This window comes from Aspergillus costaricaensis (assembly GCF_003184835.1).
Source record: "Aspergillus costaricaensis CBS 115574 unplaced genomic scaffold BO79scaffold_4, whole genome shotgun sequence".
Taxonomy (NCBI): Eukaryota; Fungi; Ascomycota; class Eurotiomycetes; order Eurotiales; family Aspergillaceae; genus Aspergillus; species Aspergillus costaricensis.
This window is the reverse complement of record NW_020291804.1, coordinates 953,518-968,903: the sequence shown is the minus strand read 5'-3', so window position 1 is coordinate 968,903 and position 15,386 is coordinate 953,518. Positions and strand designations below refer to the sequence as shown.

The 15,386-nt window shown below is 54.2% G+C and overlaps 3 protein-coding genes across 3 annotated transcripts; all 3 read left to right on the top strand.

Moving 5' to 3' along the window:
• Positions 1-2,609: 2,609 nt before the first annotated feature.
• On the top strand, positions 2,610-4,743 carry BO79DRAFT_275260 (Zn(II)2Cys6 transcription factor; the record flags this gene model as incomplete). The annotated part of the gene is made up of 2 exons (XM_025687652.1): positions 2,610-3,785; positions 3,844-4,743. Coding segments are annotated over 2 exons (2,076 nt in total), but the record flags the coding sequence as incomplete, so codon positions are not given.
• Positions 4,744-5,474: 731 nt separating this feature from the next.
• BO79DRAFT_275258 (putative MFS drug efflux transporter) lies at positions 5,475-7,416 on the top strand. Its single transcript, XM_025687651.1, has one exon. The coding sequence runs from the start codon at positions 5,568-5,570 to the stop codon at positions 7,245-7,247; it is 1,680 nt and encodes a 559-aa protein (XP_025543633.1). The 5' UTR covers positions 5,475-5,567; the 3' UTR covers positions 7,248-7,416.
• Positions 7,417-7,976: 560 nt separating this feature from the next.
• nrps7 (putative nonribosomal peptide synthase) lies at positions 7,977-15,062 on the top strand (the record flags this gene model as incomplete). Its single annotated transcript, XM_025687650.1, has 1 exon — positions 7,977-15,062. The coding sequence occupies one exon, from the start codon at positions 7,977-7,979 to the stop codon at positions 15,060-15,062; it is 7,086 nt and encodes a 2,361-aa protein (XP_025543632.1).
• Positions 15,063-15,386: the final 324 nt, after the last annotated feature.

Sequence of the window (15,386 nt, the reverse complement as noted above, 5' to 3'; positions counted from 1 at the left end):
CATCCAACGAGAGCTGAACAAGCCCAGCTGTTTCTCGAGGGGCAAAGAGCGCTGACAAGTTCGGTTCTGACCGCGTTTATCCGAGCTATTATCACATCACCGGGTGCAACGGCGGAAACCTAGCTGAGACAACAATCCAGGCATCGATACCGATGGCTGTTACCTTTGTTTAGAATCATCTGGGTGCGTCTTACTCTACAGGACGGTGTACCGGCCCGACCAGAGAGGTCTCAAGGAACAAGATTTCACGGACATGAGTTCATCCAGTAGTGCGTTCAAAGGAGACAAGCAAGTAGTCAAGTACATGAATGACCTCGCTGACTGATAAGCTTAGGTTGATGAAATCTACAGACAATTCGCTGCCATACTCGCAAGCACTTCCGTCCCGAGGGATCAAGGAATCATGCACGGATGCGGGCAGGAAACGCCTCGTAATCAGGTCAATTGCCGACATGCGAGGACAATCTGCACACGTGGCTGCTGACGAAGGCGAGGACCAGAGGGGACACGAAGATGAAAGAGAATAGCAGAAGAAGGGGGATTCTGATCCGTTGCCCCGGAACCCCGGACACTCCCACTTATCCACCGCGGAGCCGGGTACTCCCACCGCTTAGGGGAACATTGATAATGGGGATATCCCACCGCTGGGCTGATTAAGGGGTTCTAGATGCTCCGATGCTCCTGCTGCGCCTACAGAGGGAGCATGGGATCGACCGGGCAATCCCACCTGCAGAAGAAAATGCCCACGGGTGCTCCCACTGGCTGGGCTGTGTTTGCTTAACTCGGCCGGAACCTCCCACACCGAAGCTGACATCAGATCAAATGCCCACCCGGACTGTCCCACGGAGGATGGGAGTGGTCGATTGGATTGTTCGCTTAACTAGTGTGGACATGAGTGCTGCGTACTGAAGCTGACCTCAGATCGATCGGGGACGCCCACTGCTCCCAGTCCGGGTCCAAGACCTGGTGAAGAATATGCGCTTGGACCCCCGACAAAGCGAACGGCTAAAGAGCTGGCACCAGATCCACCACCAGTGGGAGGAGTGGGATTAAAATCCTCCGGACGCTCCCATGCCTCAATCCTTCCCGGGGTTGGAATAGGGATCCATTTTCCCGTTGTGATTGCTCGCCATTCCTCGCAAAATCACATCCCTAAGTGTTTATGGACCCCTCTTACTCACGACCCGACGCACTCCAGGATTTTTTAGGGTGATCTCTCGTACAGACTTTCTTAATGCGCGGCAGTAATTCTAAAACCATCCCAAAAATGGCTTAGGGAACTTCAGGACTGGCGTTGCAACAAACTTAGCCATGATCACCGGCATCTACTGCTTGGACCGTCTGCTAGGTACCGCGCCGAAGAAAATCTTCAGCAGAATCTAACCTTTACATGGGTAAAAGGAGAAAAAAAAAAAATAAAAGGGGTAGATTTGTGGGAATCTGGTACGATTCGGACTTGAGCTGTCACCAAGCCAACTGTCGTTCTTGGCTACTATCCGTATCCATGGTAGTCTCACAACTAGTCGAACGTTTTAAGAGAACCCGTCTGATCCTCGCGTATTGTCCGTCAAGAAAACTGGACTCCGTTCTATTGCCATGTGAGCACTAAAAACTACGGGGTGTTTCAATTCATCACCGAATCAAATTTCGCACCCAGAGAATCAATTTCGCCCCTTGCAAAAGTCCATGTTCCACGCAACTGGGTGTCGTCAGATAGGTTAGCATCGGCCCAAGTTCGCTCCATACAGGATGCAGTCAGACCCACGACAGACAGCAGCCATCCTGTCACTCACGTGGGAAATTACCAGGGGCCCTGCCATGCAATGTGAGATCCCACGAGGATTCGCCTGGACGCCACGCGGAGAATTGGGGTGCTCTTCCTTTCTGCAGACCCACTGGTCTGAAGGATGGTGGGGGAGGGGACATCGTAAAAGCTCTTGGCTCTACCGGCTGGACCCATGATGCCATCGTCGCCATGGTCGTTCGGCATTGGAATGGCGCCGCATGTCAAAGCTTCTCGCCTTCTCCCATGGGTCGTAGATTGGAGGCAGTCAATTCTACCTGGTGCCCCTTCACTCAACCGGCTATTTTCAAGGCTCGGTTTTTTTCTTCGTATAACTAATCTGACCTGCAGTTGTACATGTCTGGGCAGGCAGGTAGGTAGGCACTGAAATTAGTACCTCGTAGTAGTCGTTGCAATGGCGGCGAAAGTCAGAAGGAACAGCCCATCCGTCTATTCATCCAGCCATCAGCCAATTACCCAACTAGTTACCCAATCGGCCAGTGAGCCTACTGCATGGTGTTAGCGACTTTCGGTGCTTCAGCCTCCATCTGGCTATCTTTTGGCCCCAATCCCTCGACGCCATGCCAGAGCATATATAATACTATAGAACAAACCCGCAACCTCATCTGGAGAGAAAGTTCCATGGAATGTTGAACAACCGGATCCTAACCACTTGTCAAACTTCCCAGCAAGCCAGCAAGATTGCACTGCATATGATGGCTGCAGCCACCAAAATCCGTAAGCCCAGTCGTTTTTTCTTGCTTGTGCTCTTCTGCTGTGCGCAACATCCCGGCTCTCATACTCACATTCCCTGCTTCCTATTTCAGCCGCACGAAGCCTCAATGGTTGCTGGACATGTCGTGTACGCCGGAAAAAATGTGATGAGACTCGCCCAGAATGCAGCCGATGCATTTCCTTGGATCTCGAGTGTCACGGATACGGTCCGAGGCCGTACTGGATGGACAATGGGGCCCTGCAGAATGAGCAAGCCTCGAAATTCCGGCAGATGGTTAGTCAAGCCCGGTCAAGGAAGAGAAGACAGAAGCTCCTTCTGTCCACTCGCCCAGCAGCCCGCGGTAAGGGTCTCCATCTACAGATGTCAAAGAAAGGACCCGCACTAAGATCGATCACTCTAGTCTATCCTTTCTTTAATGTAGCCCAAGACGAAATGCAGGGTCTAACCCGAGACAGTAATGCGGCTGCCCTGAATAATAGTACGCTGGCGTGCAGCACCATGCCTCTCAATCAGCTCCCCACCCCTGGAGGCACCTCGGTCTTCCCTGAGGAAGACTATGCCACGTTCTCCAAGCAGTTGGAGTGGGCGCAAAACCCTTCGTCTCCCTCCTCGTCTGTAGAAGGACTCCTCACCCCAAACGTGCTGGAAATGCAAGAGCCCGGGATTGCATGGGGTGATATGGTGACATCGGACGATTTTGGCTTGGCCTTGAGTAAAACCGCCCTGTCGGATCTGGATGACTTTATGTGGAGCGCATCCCTGGATAGTCCCCACCTACAGAAAGACCCTACTTTGTCTCCTGATCCGATAAACCTGCAACCGACGTCGGGAATGCATATGCTTGCAGCTGCAACCTGCGGACAGACCATCTCGTGGCCCATGACCCCTGTTGACCCAATTTCGGGAAGCAAGTCCGAGGATGAGTTACTGATGCACTACTTGGACCGGGTCTTCTACATCCAGTACCCGTTCTACCATACCCAAGACCGACAAGGAAGAGGTTGGCTTCTCTCACTTTTGCGGCGCATCGAGCCCGCATACTATGCCAGCCTGGCTCTCAGTGAGCTCGACTTGCTCTCGACGTCGCTTCCTCAAAGTGAGCTCCCGGCGCGACTGACGCAGCTACGTACCAAAGATGGCTATTACGACCTAGCTCTTCAGGGAATGCAGTGCATCATGGCTGACTCGTTCAGCTGGAATGCACAGAGTCAATTTACGCACAATCTCGAGGGACTCGTTTCATTACTTCAGCTTCTGTATTGGGAGGTAAATGGTCCATCCTGATGATGCGGTGCGATTGAAGATACTGACTTTGCTCATTCAGATACTTGCTGGCGGAACTAAGAACTGGCAATGGCTTCTTCGACTGGCCGGCAATCTGATGCCTGCATTCATACAGATGCGGATGTCTTCTACAATTCGTGACGCATCTGGCCAGATCTGCCCAAGTATACCGCTGGACAATCAGAGCCCGTCCTCCGAAGACGACTGTACTGCGAAACTTCTCCTTGGCTCTTTTGTGTCGTTGGATATAATCGCCTCTGCTTCTACCCGGCGTGCTCCCTTTCTGGAAATTGATCATGTCCAGATATTGGACCATTTTGGGATTTCTCTAGAAATTCTAATGGGGTGTCGGAACTCAATAATGGCCCTAATCGCGGAAGTTTCTGTGCTGGATCGATGGAAGAAAGAGGCCGAGGCGGCTCGTAAGCTCAGCATCATTGAATTAGCACAGCGTGGTGGGCAATTGGAGGAGCGCCTACGACGGGAACTCGCCGATCTCGAGCAAGTGTCCACTCCAGGGTCACTATCAGCATGGGGTTCCTCTGCCACCCCAGGTGGTTCCCGGGCTCACCCTATCATTAACAAGGCGTTTGGGCTTGGAGCCATCGCCTATCTCCACGTTGTGCTCTCCGGAGCTCACCCCGAGCTGCCGGAGATTGCGCAAACTGTTTCCGAAGCCATTATTGTGTTCCAGATGCTTCGCGACCAGCGACTCCTGTCGAGTGTGGTGTGGCCTTTTTGCATCGTAGGCTGCTTAGCGCAGCCCGATCAACGGCCTTCTTTCCGGGAGCTCTTCACGACGGCGGAGGCCACAGTGGGAACACTGGCAGAGGCGTCTCGAGTAATGGAGGAGTGTTGGCAGGCAAGGAAAAGTCGCACATCAGATTGCGATTGGGTTTCGGTGATGAATGAGCGCGGAGATTATGTGCTGCTTCGATAGAGGGAAAAGTATCATACCCACATAGAGAGATGCGATTATGAGTGACGATAGAATAATGATCATAATAATGAAATAGAATTACATTTCCCCAGAAATCTTGAATCAATTCAAGCCCTCAGATTGCGAGGACCTCCGAGGGATTATGTAGAGTATATGCTACAATCATTGGCCAACAACCCCCTTCTCCTTGAACCACTATGTTTCTTGTTAGCTATGAATTCCTCCCACTATGCTTAACAATCACCCGGAGCTATACACCCCAGACATCTCTGCAGCATCTATTAGGAATAAAGTGAGGGATGATCCGACCATCGATCTCTTTCTCTAATTTTTCCTCTTCCCAACCTCACGTAATTGATTGGTGAGATGCTGTTGGTGGGCGCCGGCGGTAGAGCTAAAAGCTGCAGGAATCACGACTTGGGCGCCGTGACTAATATCGGGCGGCATTATTGCCTCCAGATCAACTCAATTACGAACTAAAAGCGAACTAAAAATCTATCCCACGGGGCTAGAATAAGCTGCAGCCCGCTTAGGAATGAGTGTGTCTGATTACTCCGACCCTGCAGGCCAGTGGGAGAGACCGTGGGCCTGACTGAATTTTGGTAAGAAATTAAGGGCTGGTGGGAGGCCCCGGCCCTAAAGGATTGCAAAGGATTGGCGGTTCTGGCTGGTGGGAGAGTCCGGGCTGCTGCTAGGGATTATCTTTCTTTTATATACCCTGATGGACTGTTATTCTCTTGAAAATGATTTGGAAGAGTGATGAGTACAGTGGTTCCTTAGACAAGTGTTTTTGTTGACCCTTTTACCTTCTTCTGTCCTTCCCAATGGCTGTCGACGCCACGATGAACCACCCTTCTTTGGAAAAGGAAGAGGGCCAACTCTCTGAAAAATCCGCTGCTTCCAACTTGGACTCGGAGGACCAGCAGATCGATGCTCCTAAGGAAGATGAAGCTCCTCCGCGCGACATTACAGGCTGGAAATGGGCCATTGTCGTGGCGGCCATCTACAGTTCGCAGTTCCTCTTCGCCCTGGACAACACTATCGTCGCCAACGTCCAACCCACTATCGTCGAGGACTTCAACGCCGTCTCCAAGCTGTCATGGATCAGTGTAGCCTTCCTGATCGGTGCTGCTTCGACCAACCTCGTCTGGGGTAAGATATTTGCCCAGTTCAACGCCAAATGGACCTACATCATCTGCATCGCCATCTTCGAAATCGGGTCTGCCGTCTGTGGCTCCGCACCCACCATGAATGCCTTCATTGTCGGTCGTGCCATCTGCGGCTTCTCCGGTGCTGGCATGTACGTCGGTCTGATGACCATGCTGGCCGTGACCACCTCCATACAAGAGCGTCCTACGTATGTCGGTGGCGCCGGTTTTACCTGGGGTGTGGGCACCGTTCTGGGTCCCATCATCGGAGGTGCCTTCACTGACTCCTCTGCTGGCTGGCGCTGGTCTTTCTACATCAACTTGTGCATTGGTGCGATCTGTGCCCCTGTCTACCTTTTCATGCTCCCCAACAAGGACCCCCGGCCCGGTGTCAGCCTGGGAGCCCGTGCCCGCGAGATCGACTATCTGGGTGGTATCCTGACCATTGGCGCCTTCATCTCCGGTGTCATGGCCATTTCCTTTGGTGGTGCGACTTATCCCTGGAACTCAGCCAAGATCATCGGTCTGTTCTGCTGCTCGGGTGTGCTCTTCATCCTGCTCGGTATCCAGCAGGGCATTCCTGTCCTCACCACCAAGGAACGCCGTCTATTCCCCGTCGAGTTCCTCCGCAGTCGCACCATCCTCATCCTATTCGCCATGACTGCTTCCGGTGGTACCCTCATCTTCCTTCCCGTCTACATGTGCCCGCTCTTCTTCCAGTTCACGCGCGGTGACTCTGCCCTGGAGTCGGGTGTCCGGCTGCTCCCCTTCATTATTCTGATGATCGTGGCAGTCATTGGCAACGGCGCTATCCTCTCCACCCACGGACTGTACATGCCGTGGTTCTTGGCTGGCGGTATTCTCTGCTTGATTGGTAGCGCGCTGATGTACACCGTGGGTCTCACGACCTCAGTTGCCCACATCTACGGCTACACGGTGCTGATTGGGTTTGGAGTGGGCTTGTTCTCGCAGGCTTCGTTCTCCATTGCCCAGGCTGTGGCCGAGCCACACATGGCCCCGTCGGCGGTAGGTTTTATTACCTGTGCGCAGATCTCTGGGTGTACGATCGCTCTGGCCATCGCCAATGCACTATTCCTGAACAAGAGTGTGGAGGGCATCAAGGCCGTTTTGCCCAATGTGTCTTCATCCGAGGTAGAATTGGCCATTACAGGTACTGGGTCTCAGTTGTTTGAAGGACTAAGTGAGGAAACGAAGAATAAGGTGTTGGAGGCGATTGTCAAGGCATTGAACAACTCGTACATTCTGTCGATGGTGGCGGCGGCGCTGGTGGTGGTGCTGAGTGTGTGCATGAAGCGCGAGAAGCTGTTCATTGCTGGTGGTGCTGGAGGTGTCTAGATGAAGCCGGAGAGGTAAAATGGGAATATGGGGAAGTATAGCTAAAGCAGACTTCTGATGGATGCAGATAGATGCATTATTCTACTTAGATTTGGGGACCATCTCCCTCTCTGGGTTATAGATAGTATACGAGTCGGGATACATACACATCCTGGCATGTTTAATGACGACTTTTCTTGAGATCAAATCCACTCCATTCTAACATGTCTACACCCATGACCACGTAGAAGAGCCACCACAGCACCCTCTGGTTTCAGCCACGCCATGATCCCAACGAGTTAGATAAAGATGTATTCACGCCCCAGCCATGTCGCCACCACTGACAAATGCCACCCTGAATTTTAGCTCTACCGCCCAAACCCATGCCTTGCCGCGCTCTGGAAGGATTGCTTAGCCTTACCGTCCACCACCTCCCAGCCAGCCCGATGCCCATCACTGGCCCTCGCAAAACCGTTTAGCCCAACCGCCGAAGCTAATGCACGGCGGGGGCCCTCGTGGCAAACTGCCGAGTATGTGTCAGACTGCAGGATCGCAGGATGGGCGCATCGCGGTTTCTCGAAGCCCTCTGACCCACCAGATACGAGAGCAGAAACCGGAGAATGACTGGGATCAGACAAGACCAGGGAGCATATTATCTAGCCAGGATCATGCATTGGTAGCAAGAAAGTAGAGGCATTGATACCTCCTACTGCATATCCTATTTTCTGATTACCATCTTGATGTGACAAGATGATTTCCTACTACGAGATCCAAGACGCCCATCCTGTCTCGCCTCCCACATACCAATCTCTCAAGGGCCATGAGCAAATCTCCCAACAGCTTATCCAGGACCCAGAACTTGCCGCAGAATACTGGACCGACCTCTTTTCCCATGTTGGAGCGCAACCCCAACTCCATTCCTTCCCTCTCGATCACCAATGGCCACGATCTGAGACTACTATCCGGGCCCCTGAGCATCTTTTCGAAGCGGCATTAGACTTTAGTGAGAGATACAGCATTCGACTAGATGATTTGATCTATGGGATATGGGCCCTAGTATCTATTCGACACACGGCGGGTGGCCACCGCACCGCTATCTTCACGGTAGCCGGACGAGACCGGTCCTTCTTCGGACCAGAGTACACTCAGCAGGGGCTAGAAGATCAGGAGGACTTCCCCTTGGTTCTGTCCGTGCCAGAGGATATGGAAGCTCTATCGTGGATCCTACACGTTGGTACCGTCAGTGCGGAAGCAGCAACACACTCGCACCTGGGCTACAAGCACATCCTCACGCAAACAGGCGCCGCACCGCCGCAAGTCAAAGTGTCTATTATACCTGATGACAGTGAAGAGGTGATGACAACCGATGCTGACTTTCCTCTCGTGTTAAACCTGTCGGCATCCTCTGAGCTGAAGCTGAGCATGCGGCATAATCTGGCCGTGCCCCGGACCAACGTCCGAGTACTCCTTGACCACTTCGCTGCTACGCTGCAGCAGGTGGTTGAAAACCCGTCCGTAAACATCGCAGCGGTGAATTTGACATCTCCAGCTGAGAGACAGCTACTCCATGAATACGGTAAGGCTGCCATCCGGGCCCGTCGCGGGCTGGTGCACGCCCTAGTTGAGAAACAGGCTCGGCTGAGACCAGACGCTCACGCCGTTCAATTCGAGCTGGATGCTCCTCTACCCTACGGCACATTGAATAAACGCGCAAACCAGTTGGCCCGGTTACTGCGCTCATACGGTGCAACTTACATTCCCGTGCACATGCGCACGTCGACTGACTTCATCGTTGCCCTGCTGGCTATCCTGAAGGCTGGCGCTGCATACGTGATCCTGGACCCCGATGCACCGGCCAGCCGCAAGTCCTTCATAGTTGAGGATGTCCAGGCAGACTTCGTCCTGGTGGACTCAGACACTGCGGGTGAATTTCCTCGCGAGCACAAGGTCCGCGACTTGCTGAGCGAGTCCATGGGCAACGACGACAGTGACTTGTCTCTCGATCAAGACGTCACCTCTCTGGCATATGTGATCTACACCTCCGGGTCAACAGGCAAGCCCAAAGCAGTCCTCCTAGAGCATCAAGCCGCGTACAACGGTCTCCTGGCCTTCCCCAAGATGCTCGACTTACGCCAGCTACTCTTCTTTAACCCCGTCTTCTCCGCAGCCCAGCGCTCCATGTGGGCCACGCTCAGCGTCGGAGGATGTCTGTGCCTGGCCAGCAAGGCTAATTTGACCGTCCACCTGGCCAGAACCATCAACAGCATGCACATCACCTCCGTCGACATGACCTCGACCACAGCATCTCTCCTCTCACCGGACAACGTGCCCTCACTGCGCCGAATGGTCCTAGGCGGCGAGCTGGTAAACCCAGCAGTGGTACAAACCTGGTCGCATCACGTCGAGCTACTGTCTTCATACGGCCTCAGCGAATGTACACAGCTCAACTGGCGCTACAGACTCCAAGATAGCCAGAGCTCATCCCGCATCATTGGTCAGCCCTTCGACACCACAACCTCCTACATCCTCGTTCCCGGCACCACCGCCCTCTCTCCGCTGCTCATCCCAGGTGAACTCTGTCTCGGTGGCGCCCAGCTCGCCCGTGGCTACCTGAACAACCCCGAAGAAACAGCCCGTCGCTTCATTCCCAACCCCTTCGGTCAGGGCAAGCTCTATCGCACAGGTGACCTTGCTGTGCGCCACGCCGACGGGTCAATCGAGATGATCGGCCGGATCGATTTCCAGGTCAAGATCAACGGTCAGCGCGTGGACCCGGCCGAGCCGAACGCCGTCATTCAGTCCTATGAAGAAGTCAAGCAGTCGGCTGTAGTGCCCGCTGCCGTGGGCGGGAAGACAGCTCTTGTGGGAGTGGTTGTGAGTCGCGCCGACGGCGACTGGGACTCACTCGTGGCGAATCTGCGCACGTATCTGGCGTCAAGAGTGCCGCGGTATATGGTCCCTGGGTTCTGGGTGCCGCTGGCTGCGTTGCCGACAAATGCCAATGGAAAGGTAGATATGGCTGCTATTCGTGCGATTGTCGAGGATTTCGCAAAGTCGGGGCAGCTACTGCCGGATAGACCTAAGAATGGCACTAACGGGGTGGTCTTGACGGAGAAGGAGATAATTGTGCGCGCTCTCTGGGCGAGATTCTTATCCTTCGCCGAGGAGGATATCTCGGTGGAAGACTCGTTCGTGGCGCTAGGTGGTACATCACTGGAAGCTATCCAGGTTGTGTCTCAGCTGCAGACTGAGCATGGGTTCATTCTGCGCGTGGAGGATATCATTCTCGGTCAGTCTCTGGCTCAGGTCGCTGGTCTCATTCAGGCCGGAGGCACTGCAGTAAATGGTCATGCGCCGTTTACGCTACTGCGCGAAACTCCCTCCTTCGAGCGTTTCGGTATCAACACGGCCGACGTCGAGGACGCCTTCCCAGTGACACCGTTCCAGGAAGCCATCATCGCCAACACTATGATGGGCGGTACCAAGTACATCTACAGCCGGTCATACAGCTTCAAGGGACACAGTGCCTTGGCAGTCAAGCGTGCACTGACATCCCTCATGGACAGGGAAATCTTCCTGCGCTCGACTTTCATCCCAGACGGGGTATCTTTCATGCAGGTGGTGCGTAAAGCCGCCCCTGTCCCCTGGGAGACGTCTTCCATGGATGTGAAATCCTACATGCAGGAGCAGATCCAGAAGTCCATGCACGCTGGAGGTCTCTGGTGGCGCGCAGCTGCCTTGCCAGACAATGTCTTGGTGATCACCATCCACCATGCGCTGTTCGACTACTGGTCCAGCGAGTTCCTCCCTCAGGACCTGTCCTCCCTCCTTACGGGGTCTGCACTTGTCCAGCGCCCTCTCTTCAGTCAATATGTGAAACATCTCCAGCAGCACAACGAACCCACCATGCAGACCTTCTGGAAGAAGTACCTCGACGGCGCAGTTCCTACCCGTCTAGGCGCACAAACCGAGCAGCAGACTCTCGTCTCTGCTTCCCTAACCGTTGACATGAAATCCACAGCCTCCGTACTAAAAGTCACCCCCAGCATGCTCCTCTACGCCGCTTGGTCTCTCGTTCTTGCTCGCGCCACCTCCTCCCCGGACGTTGTGGTAGGGGTTACTCTCTCTGGAAGAGAAGCCCCCATACCAGGTATCCTGCAAATGAGCGGGCCTACGCTGATGATTGCTCCGCTGCGGGTGAAGGTCAATCAGAACAGCTCGTTCGAGGAGCATCTGGCCTCCGTGCAGGCTAGCCTGTGGGACGTGGCGCGACATGCGCAGTACGGCCTGCGCAAGATACTGAAAGTGAGTCGGCAGCCAAAGGATCTTTTTGACACAACGGTCAACTTCCTCATCAAGGTGGATAATATGCCTGCTACGGCTGGAGGATTGACCATCTTGCCGGAGAAGAACTACGGCACTCACGACTACATCAAGTTGGAGCTGAGTAATGAGGACTTGGGCCGCGTGACTCTGTCATCTATGCTGGAGGATGGGTATGCTAGAGTGTTGGTGCAGTCTGTCGCTGATATTTTGAAGGTTGCGGCAGAGGCACCAGATACCAAGGTTGCGGAGTTGGAACTCGTGCGAGATGGAGTGGTAAGTGGTGTTCAGAGGGAGGTCGATGGACCAGTGGAGGTTGCGAAGACCAGCCCAGCTGATGATGAGCTCGGCCACTCTGCTTTTCACCGCATCGCCTGCAACTATCCCTCTCGCATGGCTGTCGAAGATGCCACCGGTGCCAGCATCACCTACGCCGGTATGGCTATCAAGGTGAACCAGCTGGCCGGGCTGCTGCGCGCCAAGGGCGTCGTCCTGGAACAGGTGGTTCCTCTTCTGTTGGAGAAGTCCATCAGCACCATCATTGCCATGCTGGGAGTCATGGTCTCCGGAGGTGCCTTTCTGCCTCTTGGCCCGGAGAACCCTCGTGAGCGCAACCTGGGTATCATGGAGGACTGTGAAGCCAAGGTGGTCATCACGGACCGCCAGAGCGCCGGCTTCTTCGACGACCTCATGTACGATGTGATCGTGATCGACGACCTGGACTGGGATGCCATGCCCATCCAGCGCGAGATCGTCCCCGATCTCACCCCGGATAACCTGGCGTATCTGATCTACACATCAGGCAGTACGGGTAAGCCCAAAGGCACGTTGCTTACGCACCGAGCCCTAGCCACAGCAGTGGAGGGCATCATCGAGTCGACAGAGATGGACAACTCGCATCGGATTCTCTGGGCCCTGAACTACACCTTTGACGGATCGTTCTTCTCCCTTTTCTCAGCCCTAGCTACCGGCTGCACGCTCTGCGTAGCACCCCAGAGCACCATGGTCGGCAACCTAGCCGGCCTAATCAACGCCATGCAAGTCACCGCCGTCTGCGTAACGCCCACCATGGCCGGTCTCTTCCATCCAGACGACGTGCCCACCCTGCAAATCCTGGCCACCGGCGGCGAGCCCGTCACTCCACACATGCAGACCGTCTGGGCGCCGCGCATCACCGTTCACAGCGCCTATGGACCAACCGAAGCCACCATCTGCGTCACCACAACGCACGTCACTCCAGACATGAACCTGCGTAACATCGGCCGGCCCTACCGCAATGTGACGGCGCAGATCCTCGACCCAGACACCTTGCTGCCTGTTCCAGCTGGAGAAGTCGGCGAGTTGTGTCTTGCTGGCCCGCAGCTGGCAAGGGGGTATCTGAAGCGTCCAGATGCCACAGAAAAGGTATTCCGGCACCGGCCAGACGGAATAATTTACCAGACTGGCGATCTAGCGAGATGGCTGCCCAGCGGGGAGATCGAGCTCTTCGGCCGCAAGGATGACCAGGTCAAGATCAACGGCTATCGGATCGAGTTGGGAGAGATCGAGAGTGTTATTATGCAGACGGGGCTGTTCAGTCAGTGTGCTGTTATTGCCGCCACAGTGCTCAAGAAGAAGCAGCTCGTTGCCTTCTGCTCGACTTCTGCCCCAGGCTCGAGGGAGGTTGTGCTGCTGGCTCCAGAGCAGGCGCCCATTCTGGACGAAATCAAGGACCATCTCACCACCCTGCCCAAGTACATGGTCCCCTCGATCTGGCTCCCACTGTCAGACTTCCCGCTCATGGGCTCTGGCAAGATCGACCGCAAGCGGTTGCTGGCTCTCGCTCAGGACCTAGCTGATGACGAACTCAAGGCCTATTTGCCTGCAGAGGAGATCTCAGCCATCACATCCCCCGCAGAGCACAAAATCCAACACCTCTGGGCCAAGCTCTTCGACACCCCGGCCGATGACATTCACGCCAACTCAACCTTCCACGCCCTTGGCGGCGACTCCATCTCGGCCTTAAACCTCGTCAGTCTCCTCCGCCAGGACGGATACCAGGTGCGGGTGAACGACATCCTCTCATCCCGGACACTGCGCGACCAGGCCGCGCTGCTGATTGAGGAGCCTGCTGCTGCTGCAACTCCATCCACAGATTTAGCTGTCCCAGCCTTCCAGCCGACGGAAACAATGTACAACCAGCTCGCGCAGCTTGGCATCTCCCGCCCCGAAGTGGAAGACATCTACCCCCTGAGCCCCGGACAGGTTGAGTTCCTCACGCAGGGCAACAAGCCCGAGCAATTCTGGCAGCTCATGACCGTCCGGCGTCTCCCAGCGGACTTTGACTTTACACGCTGGATCAGCCTGACCACGCAGCTCACGCAGCACAACCAGATCCTGCGTGCGCTGTACCTGTACGCAGACGAGAACCGCGACCCCCGCACAGCAGTGCAGGTTATTCTGCGCGATGCGACCCTCAACCTCACCTACCACACCTACACCACCGAAGAAGAGAAGCAATCCCTCATTGACAACAACTGGGAGGAGCGCTTCGATCCAGCACGACCATTCGTGCGCTACGCCCTCCTCACAGACGCCACCACAGGAGCCAAAGACCTCGTCATCAAGCTCGACCACGCCTCCTACGACGGCACCTTACTACACATCTTTGACGACCAGTTCCTAGCCCTCGCGCGCAATGAACCTATCCCAGAATGCACCCCCTTCAAGGAGTACATCAACTACATCACCTCTCTCCCGAAACAACCCCAGCTTGATTACTGGACGAATCTCCTTAAACCCTACCACAACGATACCACAACAACACCTTACCTCTCCACCCTCCAAAACCCATCATTGAACAACATAACAACCTACCCCATCCCAGCATACATGGGCATCGACGCCCTCGCCACAACCCACAACGTGACTCCATCAGTTATATTCCAAACGGCGTTTTCACTTCTCCTTTCTCACCTCAACACCTCATCCCACGGGCAAAAGCAAAGCATAGTCTACGACACCCTAATAACAGCCCGCAACGTCCCCATTCCAAATCCCCAAAGCATAACCGGCACATGCGCAAACTTCCTACCCTTCCTCTCCACTATCGACAAATCTCAATCCATTAAATCCCTGCTGCAAGACACCCAGCGAGATTTCTGGACTTCCGCGGACCACGCTGCCATTTCACTGTCTGAGATATATGAGGCATTGGAAGTGGATAGGGATGCGGAGGGCGCGAAAGCGCTGTTCTGTTTCCAGCCGTTTGAGAAGAAATTTGACGGGAAGGAGGAGGATGCGATGAGGTGGATCGTGATGAAGATGAGTAAGAATACGATGAAGTTTAATTACGGGGTGCAGCTGGAGGTGGGGAAGGGGGCCGAGAGGGGGAGTTATGTCGTGAGGTTTTATTGGGATGGGAGGGTGTTTGATCAGCAGGGGGCGAGAAGGGCGGTGGAGTTGTATGGGAGGGTGTTGGGGGAGTTGGGAAAGGGAGAGAAGATTGGGGATTTGGATGTGGAATTTGAATAGATTAGAGGGGAGATGGTGTTGTTCTTTTGTCATTGATTTTGGGTTGGGCGTTCATAGGGTTGTTTTTCGGGGGGTGTATTAGAGTTAGATCTCAGATTGGATATTGTCGTTATTGTCTTTGAGGAGTTTGTTAGATTCTTGATATAGATGAATTTGATCATAGTCTATACTTTGATATACTATTCCCCTTTATTCAGGTTTACTAAAGTCAGATATATCAGTCTCAAAGTTAAAGAAACATATCTCAGTTCTGTAGAGGGTTCATATCTAGATGAAGGCGCATTCAACGAAACTAATCTGTATATGACCATAAAATCCTTATAT